Source organism: Palaemon carinicauda, chromosome 16, assembly GCF_036898095.1.
Source record: "Palaemon carinicauda isolate YSFRI2023 chromosome 16, ASM3689809v2, whole genome shotgun sequence".
Classification (NCBI taxonomy): Eukaryota; Metazoa; Arthropoda; class Malacostraca; order Decapoda; family Palaemonidae; genus Palaemon; species Palaemon carinicauda.
This window is the reverse complement of record NC_090740.1, coordinates 121,791,110-121,804,334: the sequence shown is the minus strand read 5'-3', so window position 1 is coordinate 121,804,334 and position 13,225 is coordinate 121,791,110. Positions and strand designations below refer to the sequence as shown.

General features: G+C 35.1%; 1 protein-coding gene across 1 annotated transcript; it reads right to left on the bottom strand.

The window, feature by feature from the left end:
- Positions 1 to 238: 238 nt before the first annotated feature.
- On the bottom strand, positions 239 to 637 carry LOC137655535 (uncharacterized). The gene has a single exon (XM_068389431.1). It carries the CDS (start codon positions 635 to 637, stop codon positions 239 to 241), a length of 399 nt encoding a protein of 132 aa, XP_068245532.1.
- Positions 638 to 13,225: the final 12,588 nt, after the last annotated feature.

Below are 13,225 nucleotides of genomic sequence, written 5' to 3'. Positions count from 1 at the left end.
AGTGTAGTTAACAAATAAAAGAGAAGTTTAACTTTAAGCTTTTTATTAATACCAAACAGTATACTAAACAGTATATACGTAAAATTAAATAAAGCTCTTTATTTAATACCAAACAGTATATACGTAAAATTAAATAATAATAAGCGCGTTCTCTTCTGCTGCATTCTCCCTTTCTCGTTCTCTTCTGCTGCATTCTCCCTTTCTCGTTCTCTTCTGCTTTTTTTTTTTCCTTTCTCGTTCACTTCTGCTGCATTCTTTTTCTTTTCTCGTTATCTTCTGCTGCATTCTTTTTCCTTTCTCGTTCTCTTCTGCTGCATTCTTTTTCCTTTCTCGTTCTCTTCTGCTGCATTCTTTTTCCTTTCTCATTCTCTTCTGCTGCATTCTTTTTCCTTTCTCGTTCTCTTCTGCTGCATTCTTTTTCCTTTCTCGTTCTCTTCTGCTGCATTCTTTTTCCTTTCTCGTTCTCTTCTGCTGCATTCTTTTTCCTTTCTCGTTCTCTTCTGCTGCATTCTTTTTCCTTTCTCGTTCTCTTCTGCTGCATTCTTTTTCCTTTCTCGTTCTCTTCTGCTGCATTCTTTTTCCTTTCTCGTTCTCTTCTGCTGCATTCTTTTTCCTTTCTCGTTCTCTTCTGCTGCATTCTTTTTCCTTTCTCGTTCTCTTCTGCTGCATTCTTTTTCCTTTCTCGTTCTCTTCTGCTGCATTCTTTTTCCTTTCTCGTTCTCTTCTGCTGCATTCTCCCTTTCTCGTTCTCTTCTGCTGCATTCTCCCTTTCTCGTTCTCTTCTGCTGCATTCTCCCTTTCTCGTTCTCTTCTGCTAGATCTTAAGTCATCTGGATTCGTAGCCGGAGCAAATAAATCTTATCTCCAGAATCATAGAATCATGGGTATGAATAACACGCAACATACTTAGAGATCTCCAGATAAGTTCTCATAACTTTCTTAATTAAAGAACAAAAGAACGTAGGATGCAAGAACCTAAAGATCTTTTCTGTGCTTCGTTATTAAAAAGCTGAGAACTTATTGGAGATCTATGTAGAAGAGTTGCGATTAATTCACTACACCCTGAAAAGAAATAAAAAAATAGTTTTGTACCATGTGTGTGTGATTTCATTAACATTTCAAAAGGTATTGAACATTTTACAAGCTAAAAAATAATGAGTTACACCTAAAGAGGATTTGACTGATTTTTAACGAGGTTAATTTAAAAATAACGAATAAAATATTGAAAGTTTTAGCAACATACAAAATTATCACCATTGTAATAAGCAAATTTGACTTTAAAAAGTTGAATTTCAAAATGAACAATATCCGACTTTTGAAGAAAGTAATTTCAAAATGCACAATCTGACTTTAGAAGAAAGTTTAATTTCAAAAGGTAAAATTTCCAAATGTTCAAAGATGACAAGACTCAAATTTATTTAAATCGGAGAGACTAGTGAAAAACAATGGTTTGAAAAACTTGCTAAAACCCGGCCAATATAACTCAAAGCTGAGAAAACACTTTACTAAAGAACACTATCCAAAACGTTCAATCAACACTATCCAAAACGTTCAATCATCAGTATACAACGTAGCTACGCTTAAATCATGTCACAGTAGCATTAAAAAAAAAAAACTTTTAGAAGTTATATTAGAATATACTGCTAAGTCTTATATCCAATCACTTGCTAATGCAATGTGGTAGAGACCATGAAAAACTAACTTAATCAGCTTGACTTTAAGGCTCAACTTTTCATTCAAGTTTAATGAAACTCAGGACAATATTCCACAAAAGCTCAAACTCAATAGCTTCAGACTTGTTAACTTCATGCTTCATAAGTTTTGAATATTAAATTTTTTGACTAGCAACCGCAATTTTATAACAGTTTATCCAGACTAAGTTTCTGTTTTTTTCCTGTAAACCTTACAGCTTAAAAAGACACTAGAAATTTAGAGAGACTTGCCTATGAAAGACTACCGAATTCATGCTAAATTTACTTTGACCCAAGTGTTTTAAAACTTAGACATCAAAATATTCCAGAGAAAAAACCAATAGCTGTAAAACTGACGAGACACCGGCATAAATGAGATCTAAATAACACTATCACGCTATTCTTTCAAGCACCATTGTTAAAACTGTTAGCTTTAACATCTCAACTTTATATACTTAAACTTATTAATTCATTTATATATCTATTCTACTCATCAAATACGCTTTCATTGGAGTACATATGAAACTAAATACACCCTAACCAGCTTACTATCAGGGAAAACTTACTTATCAACTAAAGTTATATGTATCAACTAGTTACATAAAAAATTAAAGTATCCTGAAAACTTTGCAACCAAAGTCGAAACGTTACCTATTTACATTATGTAACTAATTCAAGAAAGATGTCTTTGTACTCGCTAGATTTGCCTGTTATCCAGAAAAATTATAAACCAAAATCAGACTTATGACTGATCACTACACATCAGGTATGATAGAAAACCTACCAAAATTTAACTTAAAATCTCTAAATTACACAGTTGCTAAAGTTTTGATATAAATTCACTATTAAAAAAAACCGAAATATCGTTGAAATTTACGGTAAAAATGCAAGACACTAAATTACTACAAAAGAAAAATACTTATGGGTTATATGGAAGCTTAAAAACTAATCCAATTTATTCCAGTTCTGAAAATCCTATCAATGGAAACAAAATTAAGTTTTGGAGCGCACCGAATGAAAATTTCCAGGATATACTACAACTCTTTGAAATAATAAAAATTTTCAATTTTTTTTTTCTTTGCACGTACGTAACCAAAAACTTGGATTTAGTTAAACCCCTACAAGATAAGCAGTTTCTAATTTATTACCCCTAAGTAATATGATTACTTTACTAGATGAAAGACACGTTCACAACCTAACTTATAACCAAGGGTTCAGCCATCAAGAATGGCAGGTTCAAGACAAAAGCCGGTTAAAAAGGTCATAGTTGAATTTTTTTTTTAATTTTGAAAAATTGACACTACGGTATCACTTTGATTAATAAAAATCAAAACCAAAACGTTTGATGCTAAACACTACTGATGAGGTAACCGGCATTTTCCAGCAATTAAGAACACTGGCTATCTCTTCCAGACATATAAAAATGAAAAGATCCCTACACAAAACTGCAACTCAATTTGAAATCATTCCAAAACATAGAAATTCTAACTCTCAAACCCTGAAAACAAATTTGTAAAAAAAAAAAAAGCTTACCTTCAAAGCCCATAAAATGGCGACGATTACTGGAACCACAGATCTAAGAGAAAAGATACAAACACGATATGCAAGTGCCTTGAGCAGCTAGGTAAAGGTGTGAATATGTCTGACTCGCAACACGCACTGACATTGCTTCCTGATTTCTTACCGTTTACAGTTCCCACTTTGCCGGCTTTCTTTCCAGTTTCAACCAATCAGAAGGATCCGTGTTACTATTTCGAGACAAAGAATGAGGAAACGACTCCTGATTGGTCGAGGGACTAACAAGGAATCTTTAAGAAAACAGTTACTTTCGAATGACGTTACGTCACCACTTACAAACCCAGTGGCATCTGTTGGCTACAACTTTAACCATCAGTGAAAAAATCATATATTCAACATTTAATAAGGAATCAACTCTTTATCTTCAGGGAAATATTGTTGCGTAAAAAAATTAATAAAGGTTGTTGATCTAAATAGTGCATTGGGGACCATGTACAATATCTTAGTCAAATTTTCCTTTTTTGTTTAAAGTGACACAAATATTCCACTAATAGTTCTTTGGTGTTCCCCCAAAAATGTTTAAGTTTCCTATTGGGTTACAACAATTTCAGATTCCCTCGTCCCTATTATCATGTTCATAATATTTCATTATTTCTAATTTTTAATTAATTCCTCTTGTGTACCACAAGCTGCTTTCCCTATATTAGATCCCTTAGACTTGGAGAATTTTGGTTCTCAAATTATGTTTGAACTTTGAAGTCTGCATTGTAATAATAATAATAATAATAATAATAATAATAATAATAATAATAATAATAATAATAATAATAATAATAATAATAATAATAATAATAATAAACGATGAAGAAAATTTTCACGTGCACAATCATGTGAGTTCTCTCTCTCTCTCTCTCTCTCTCTCTCTCTCTCTCTCTCTCTCTCTCTCTCTCTCTCTCTCTCTCTCTCCTAAACCCTAAGATCTTATGTAAGTTGTATAATGCTATTAACAGATTAATCATATTTATTGTAAAAAAACGGAGACAGAAAAGACATGTTTGTTGTTATTATCCAGTGGAAGGTACTGAGTTGAAGTGAAAATAAGCATTAAAGATTTACTTATTTTTTTGAGCCTTTTGATCACTTCTGTTCTTTCGTACTGATGGAGATATTATTACAGAGTTCATCTGGAGCAGGGACTTGGTAGAGCGCATACCTTTGCAAACGCCACATTTGTGACCATGGTTAAGCAAACAAATCGGATGCTAATGGCTTAGTAGTAACGAAATCTGTACTTTTTGCAAGTTCATTAGCCCTGCTGACCTTTGAACTGAAACCGCTAACAGGGGTACTGACTTAACCATATCATATTGTATATCTCAAGTTAGGCAATTAAATCATGCAACTTTTGGCACTAGTTTCAGAGACGTTCTTAACCTTTTTGTTACCTCGACCTCGACCTTTAACCCAATCATTCCCAAAATATAATCAATTGGTAGTTGCTGCTGGTTAGGCTTTTATATAACCAAATTGCGTCTGTAGCAAGAGTTATTCAGTTATTTTGGGATGTTTCTTAGTTAACCATTAAAAATAACTGGTTAATTAGATGAAATATCTTATATACGGGAACTAATTCTATATATTACCATCGTATCGTTCATATATTCTTATATTATCATCACTAAAATCTAGTAGCCGTGGTGGAATTTACTTAAATGTTGATACAATTGATAACTTAAAAAGGCAACCCTTCGTACTTTAACTTCATTATCCTTAGCCTTTCAATTTCTCTCATGAAATATTTATTTTTAGCATACCATTCTTCGTCGATGATAATTTTTTTTTTTTATCCAATCCTCTTCTTCAGCATACTTCTCGTCGAAGGCTTGTATACAGACTAAGGTATGCTATAGTCAGGGTTTAAACTTTCAAGGCAATTACCTTAGTTTCAGGTAATTTGCATGGTTTCAAAGTAATTTTTAAGTAATGATATTTGTAAGGTAATTTTGGTTTCATAGCGTGACCCCCCCCCCAAAAAAAAAAAAACGGTCATCACCAAAAATCGAATAACTTCCAAAACTTTATTTAGATTGACACATAACTTCAGCTACATTAGGTCAAGCCTGTGTAGCAGACATCATCAAAGTTTCAAGTCTGTACAGCAAAAACTCTTTGTTTCACTTGCTCTCCAATATGTGCTCCAAATGAGCTCCCCAGCGCTGCAGGCAAATTTGGATCCGGTGGGCAAAGTTCTCGATAACCCTATCCCATTCCTCCCTTGGGATCACTCTTATTGCTCCTGTGATTGCTGCCTTCAGGTCAAGGATAGTCTGGGGGTTGTTTCCATATACCCTGTCCTTAAGGTATCCCCAGAGATAAAAATCTGGGGGGTTCAAGTCCGGTGAATGCAACGACCACTCCGGGTCACACCTGCCGCTGATCAGTCGGTCAGGGAAACGCTGCTATAGCCATGCCATTGATTCGTTTGGAGTGTGGGGGTGGCACCATCCAGCTGGAATCACTGGAGGACCCTGACGACTCCTCTCCATTGAACAAGTGTTGTCCAGAACTTGCCAGGCACCTGGACATATCGCTGGGTGTTGATTGTCACAGACCGCTCGTTGTTGTCCACGAACCAGAATGGTCCAATGATGCCATGTTTGGAGATGGTGACCCAGGCAGTGCACTTCACCGAGTGTAATGGCCTTTGTAGACAGTGCTCAGGGGCTGTACTACCCCAGAAGATATTGTTTTTCGAGTTCACGTGACCTGACAACATAAAATGTGCCTCGTCCTAAAACCAGACATATGCCTTTAACCGAAAATATGCCTCAACTATAAATTTCTTTTCCTCAGTAGTTCATCGCATCTCGAAGGTCGAATTTAGTAGACTCCTAGAACATTATTTTTTCTTGATAAATCTGAAAAATAAAAGGAATTCATTATTTATTGCAAAAGTTATTCAAGTTTAGGCGATGACCATTTTTTGGTGTCACCCTGTACTAGGTTCAAATTTAAGGAAACTTCCTTGAATTTGAACCTAGTGCAGGGAAGAGTTTTAAGGTAATCTAGGGTGAAAAGCAGGAGCATCTAAGGTAATAGCTACATGTTCAAGTTTAAACCCTGTCTATAGTAACCATCTGCGTCTCCATAAAACCAAGAATATGTTTATGTAAGTCACTTCTACACTAAATGTGTACTGATAACGCTGTGACTTAATTAAGCTCGACTCACACATACCAGTTATGGGAGTCGTTTAGCAATATGGCGACGATTAAAAATTTTTTTGATAAAACGACACGTTTTATGGGACTTTTTTTGGTATGGCTCTCCAAGTCAAATCCTTGAATTATCTTTTTAATGATCCATGCAATAAAAATAATATATATATATATATGTATATTATATATATATATATATATATATATATATATATATATATATATATATATATATATATATATATATATATATATATATTAATTATAGAGGGCGTTTTGCATTGAAAATTTACTTATTAAATTGTTGGTGGGATGTATTTGAATGGAGTCTTGCTCTTGAAAAAAATTCAAGGTTTTTTCTAACTTTAGATTTTTTTTTTGCCTGTCATCAAAGGAAACATTAATATTAAAGGTAAAAATCTCACGTAATATTGTCTGGTCTATTAATAAACTACCGTTTTATTTGCTAAAACCAGGTTGTTTTGATAATGCTTTTATTGGACAAAAATATCAAACAAAATTGACCATTTGCAATCTAAAAATGATTTAAAACCTCATGTTCAAAGAAGTTATTGAAAACCATGACTTTATGAGATCTTTTCTTTGTAAAGTATTGATTACTCAACTTTCTTGCATATCCGGAATTTTAATTCAAAACATTTGTTCCAGAACTGAAAAAATTCATTCACTACATACGTAGCATCCATTCTATGGAATTTTAAGTAAATTCTTTATATTTTCTCTGTTAAATAATGTCCCAATTTTAGAACCTGATGCTGACTAAAACAATACCTTTTTTTTAGTATTCAAGCCTAGAGTATATCAACGTAATTTTTAGGAATATATTTCTCATTAAAATGTAATTAGATTGATCATTACACTGTTAAAAAAAAACATAATCTTAAACGAAAATTCTCCGTAAAAATATACAGTTCTCAGTCGTATTTCAGTAAAATACAGGAGACCGTCATTTTTACCCTACTTTGTTATTAACTTTCAGGGGTTGGTGACCTTAATATCACTCCTTTATATCAAAATATTATTTTCTAAAACGGTAAATGCCTGGCAACATTTATACCAGGATTTTCACTGTTTTTTAAGCAAATTTTTAACACTATAATACTAACATCTTAATGAGCAAATTGTTGCCCTAATCAACATTTCTCTTGGTGGCAATGAGACAATTGTTATTTAAGTAGGATTTTGATTTGCACTAAACGAAAATTTAATGATCAACGAACAGATTTTTTAATATATATGTTCACGTATGTTTTTAGGCTCCTCACATTTCTGTATAAGTATATTTTCTCTTTTCTTGTCTATGGTATATTTGTTTGTTTCATCTGAATGTTTTCGTGTCACCACGTCTACTTACATAACAAAACATTTTCCAATACTTTTTAAAAGTTTGCTAGATTGAGAAAAGAAACTATTTTCCCTTTTCATCTTACTCCTTTTATGGAGTCTCACTTTTTCCCCCTTTTCTCAGAAATTTTTCTTTTCAACATTGTGCCATTGTCCCTTTTATGACGTGTATTACTCCGAGAAAAAGTTTTACGGGTCGTAAAGTTCCAGGGACGTCCACTCTATTCGCTAACTTTCTCTAAGGAGACAAAACCACAGACTTCACTCCGTTTTCCCTCCTTTTCTCTCTCTCTCTCTCTCTCTCTCTCTCTCTCTCTCTCTCTCTCTCTCTCTCTCTCTCTCTCAATATGAGTTTATGGAACTAAACCACATACTTCAACCTAGCTCTCTCTCTCTCTCTCTCTCTCTCTCTCTCTCTCTCTCTCTCTCTCTCCTCTCTCTCTCTCTCTCTCTCTCTCTCTCCAGTATGAAATTATAGAACTAACACAGACTTCACCATAGTTCTCTCTCTCTCTCTCTCTCCTCTCTCTCTCTCTCTCTCTCTCTCTCTCTCTCTCTCTCTCTTTATTTAATGAGTTCATAGAACTAAACCACAGACTTCATCTCTCTCTCTCTCTCTCTCTCTCTCTCTCTCTCTCTCTCTCTCTCTCTCTCTCTCCCCAGTGTGAGTTTACAGAACTAACCTAAGAGTTCTTTAATAAGTCATAGACTTCACCCTAGTTCTCTCTCTCTCTCTCTCTCTCTCTCTCTCTCTCTCTCTCTCTCTCTCTCTCTCTCTCTCTCTTCGATGTTTATGGAACTAAAGCGTTCATAATATACTTATAAACCACAGTCTTCTCCTCAGTTCTCTCTCTCTCTCTCTCTCTCTCTCTCTCTCTCTCTCTCTCTCTCTCTCTCTCTCTCTCTCTCTCTCTCTCTCTTCGATGTTTATGGAACTAAAGCGTTCATAATATACTTATAAACCACAGTCTTCTCCCCAGTTCTCTCTCTCTCTCTCTCTCTCTCTCTCTCTCTCTCTCTCTCTCTCTCTCTCTCTCTTATCGATATGAGTTTATGGAACTAAAACGTTTATAATCTACTTAAAACCCACAAACTTCATCCCAGCTCTCTCTCTCTCTCTCTCTCTCTCTCTCTCTCTCTCTCTCTCTCTCTCTCTCTCTCTCTCTCTCTCTCCAGTATGAGTTGATAGAACTAAAACATTTACAATTTACTTAAAAATGTCAATTAAAATGAAATAAGATCACCACAGAAGAAACCGTATTGTATTCGAAATAAAATTGCCTTTAGGCAAAAAAGATTTATTAATTGGACATATTTATCAAATCATACCAAAAGAGGTAAGGGTATCGGGTATAGAAAAAAAAAAGAAAAAAAAAAACTCATCTGAAAGTCTATTGCCTAATGGCTCAAAGAGATGAATGCAAAAAAAAAAAAGAAAGAAATTTTTAGGAATAAGTTTTTACCAAAGGTGGACTTTCAACTATCTCTTTCATATATAAACTATGAATGCTTTTAAAGATAGTTTTTCATTATAATTTATGGAGATGTAGTTTTAAAACATAAGAAATACTTTCATGATATTGTTATTTCCTATAATGAACTGCGTCATGACGGCCTTATTCTAACGAAAATTTTTTGAGTTAGGATACCATTATGGTAAAATTACTTTCAGTTCCGTTTTGTATGTATACCCATATTGTTTTAATTATCATTATTGTTATTGTTATAATTTTCATCATAGCTATATTTGTAGATATAAATAGTATTTTATTACTATTGTTGTGGGTTAATCTAAAAAAAACACACATAACTGTACACGACCCTCAGACACATTGTAAAAAGCAACCAAGTATGAAACAGAAATTCAAAATAGGACACTAAAACTATAAAATAACCCAACAAAGAAAAATTAGTCAACAATAGAATAAAATATGAATGAAACCATTATTTACTTATCCAATAAAGCGCGTTTGCTCAAGGTTTGGTCTGAACAAGTTCAAATAACATGAATATGGAGATACATACACACTCCGTTTACATAAAAATTATACTTCCTGTATGCCAATAGGAATTGAGCCCTGTAAAGAAAAAAAAACAGGGATATCCAAATAAGAAGTTTATTTTAGGATATGATGGAGGTCAGAGTCCAAGGATTGGTCCAACTTCTGGAAATTCTTTATGCCAACTAAATGACATTCAAATAGATCAGAAACTAGACAAGAGTTAGAAATATATCGAGCTTCAAGGCTTTTCAAGACACTAGTGGAGATTCAGATGAAGATATGACAAAAAAAAAAAAAAAAAAAAAAAAAAGGACAAAAATTTAGACTAAAATATTGTCTATGGATCAAGAGATTTCTTAACCTCTTCAAATACACAATACTGTATATCAAGGCTGGTTACAAATACTAATGTTCTTGTTGGTTACAAATACTAATGTTCTTGTTGGTTACAAATACTAATGTTCTTGTGACGACAATGATGGTTGTTTTTGTAGTAATCGAAACATAAATAATGAAAGGATCTTGATAGGTGATACAATGTCTAAGACCTTCTAAAAGTTATAATTCACGTTTCATTTCATTAACCCACGTTATCTATACACAAATACTCCTTTTACTTTCATAATCAAAATGTTACAATACTTCTCCCTATGTACAGTAACTGTTTTCAACTAAAAATAAAACGTTTTTTTTTTCATCATTTTCAACTTCATGTAAAACTAAAAAAAAAAAAACTGACTTAATAGTTTAGTTTAGGAATTGTTATCATTAGTAGAATGATGATAATTGTACTATTATTATTATTATTATTATTATTATTATTATTATTATTATTATTATTATTATTATTATTATTATTATTATTACTATTATTATTATTATTATTATTATTATTATTATTATTATTATTATTATTAAAAGCCAAGCTAAAATTCTAGTTGGAAAGGCAAGATGCTATAAGCCTAAGGCCTCCAACAGGGAAAAATAGCCCAGTGGGGAATGAAAACAAGGAAATAGATAAACTGCAAGAGAATAAATAATCAAAATTTAATATTTCAAGAACAGTAACAGCATTGAATTAGATCTTTTATATATAAACTAAAAATTTCAACAAAACAAGAGGAAGAGAAATAAGATAGCACAGTGTGCCCAAGTCTACCGTCAAGCAAGAGAACTCTAACCCAAGACAGTGGAAGGCTATGATACAGAGGCTATGGCACTACCCAAAACCAGAGAACAATGGTTTGATTCTAGAGTGTCCTTCTCCTAGAATAGCTCCTTACCATAGCTAAAGAGTCTCTTCTACCCTTATCAGAGGGAAAGTAGCCACTAAACAATGACATTGCAGTAGTTAACCCCTTGTGCAAAGAAAAATGTTTGGTATTCCCAGTGCTATTAGGTGTTTGAGGGCAGAGGAGAATGTGGAGAGAATCGGCCAGACTATTCTGTGTATGTGTAGGTAAAGACAAACTGAGCTGTAACCAGAGGGAAGGATCTAATGTAGTACTGTCTGGCCAGATAATGGACCAAATAATTCTCTAGCGGTAGTATTTCAAAGGGTAGCTAGTACCCTGGTCAACCTACTACCTCTAAAAACTGTTTATCCAAAGTTGTTGTCAGTAAGTTCAGCTCTGAGACTTTGAGGTAGGAGTTTTCGAATAGGTTCTAGCCTAGATTATTCAAATACCTTTCATGTTAAATTCTAAAAACATTGCATTAAATACAGAGATTCATATTATAGGATAATAAGCCAAGTAGCATGACCTGTTTTACCTTTAAACAATCAAGCTGGCTTTATTTCACTGCATTTACCGTATGTAGTCTATAGACATGGTTCAATTTGGATTTCTTTGGTGGACCGAATTCTCTACTCTTCAAATGAAAAATTGGCTTCACATCATTAGTTTACTGCATTTTTTCTTTTCTATCTCATGGGAAAATTCTTTTGACGTTAACTACTTCTGCAAGTATACAAGGTAGATACCTGCTTCATGTTTGTATATTTAATGACTTATCTAAAAAGTCACTATTTTTCATCTCTTTACAGGAGGACCATCCGCAGTGCGGCAGTGTGTTCTGTAATGTCCCCAGTAAGAACTTCTGTGGACATCATTATTGCCGGAGGCACGCAGCATGCAGAGCCTCCAGAGGTGTTCTCCGCTATTGGGACGCTCAGGTTTGTACAGTTTGTTTGAACCTGATTACTTAGGCTTTTGCCGACCCTAAGTCAACGGAGTCAAGGGATGCTGCCAGGGAAACGTTACGATCCTGGGTGAGGGGTTTTCAGAAAAACACCTCAGGTCCCTACCTTCCAAATGAGAAGATGAGGGCCTACCTTTTCCCTAAAGCATCGGCTGATGCAATCATCCCCCAGCCTCAGGTGGAGATACCAATTGCCCTGAATCCGGTAGATTCTGAAGTCTCAGCCGCCCTTCAAGACATCCAAATGGACGATAGGATGTCGGAGGTGTCGGATTCTACTGAGAAGGACCTTCTAGGAGAAGGTCAGGAGGAGGAGCTGTTTCAGACTCCTCAAGTAGAAGAGCAAGAAATCGACAAAGTGTCGGTTACGTCGGTTCCGGATCCAGAACCGGTTCCTTCTACATCGCCTGCTATCCCAGATGAACTGGGAAGGACTCTTTCTTCCATTGTTGAGAGGATCCAACAAATTCAAAGGAAGAATGATGAGAAGGAAGCTGCAATGAAACTGGAGTTACGTAGACTTGCAGCATCACGTGGGCCCCAGAAGCGGCTCACCGTGAAGGATCTTTCCTTGTGCTCGAATACCAATCCTTGGAGGTATGCCGAACACATGCCAATGACAACCGGGGAGATCGTGATCTCAGAAAAGTTGGGAGCAATTCTCCTGGAAGAAGTGGAATTTAGCCCAGCAAAGATTTTTATCCGTGCTGCTATGGCCGTCTTAGGAAGGAGCCAGTCTTAAAGGAGGAGACGGAGCCGGAGGTCATAGTTTTTGACCATAGTAAAGCTCAGACGTTACTATCGAGCTCGATGAAAGAGAGGGGCTTCACTAACTCAAAGGTGCCCGCCTTGAGTAGAAGCTTCCCTCCTTTGTGGCCTCTCCTACCAGAGCCTTTCCCTTCTTGGAATAGGGATATAAGGCTGCCGTAAATGCAGTGGAGGCAGGGAAACCATGCCCCTCCTTGGTGGAGTGCAAGCCGTTATCTCTGACCTTGCCCGTGGACCAAGAAGACTGGAAGGACGTACACCTTACCTTCTCAGTCAGGAAACTAGAAGCTGATATTGCTGAACGCCAGTTTGGTGAGGCGCTTCCAAAACTGTCGGAGGTTCTCTTGCGTAGAGAGCAAGAGACAAAGGAAAGACTTGCGGCATCGATGTCGTTGCAAACAACACTAGAAACGATGGCAAGTGACCCCAAGAACCAGGACATATTCATGGTTGTGGCCAA

Coding starts and splice junctions, on each gene's coding strand:
- LOC137655535 (XM_068389431.1), bottom strand. CDS start 637: ATGCAGCAGAAGAGAACGAGAAAGGAAAAAGAATGCAGCAGAAGAGAA.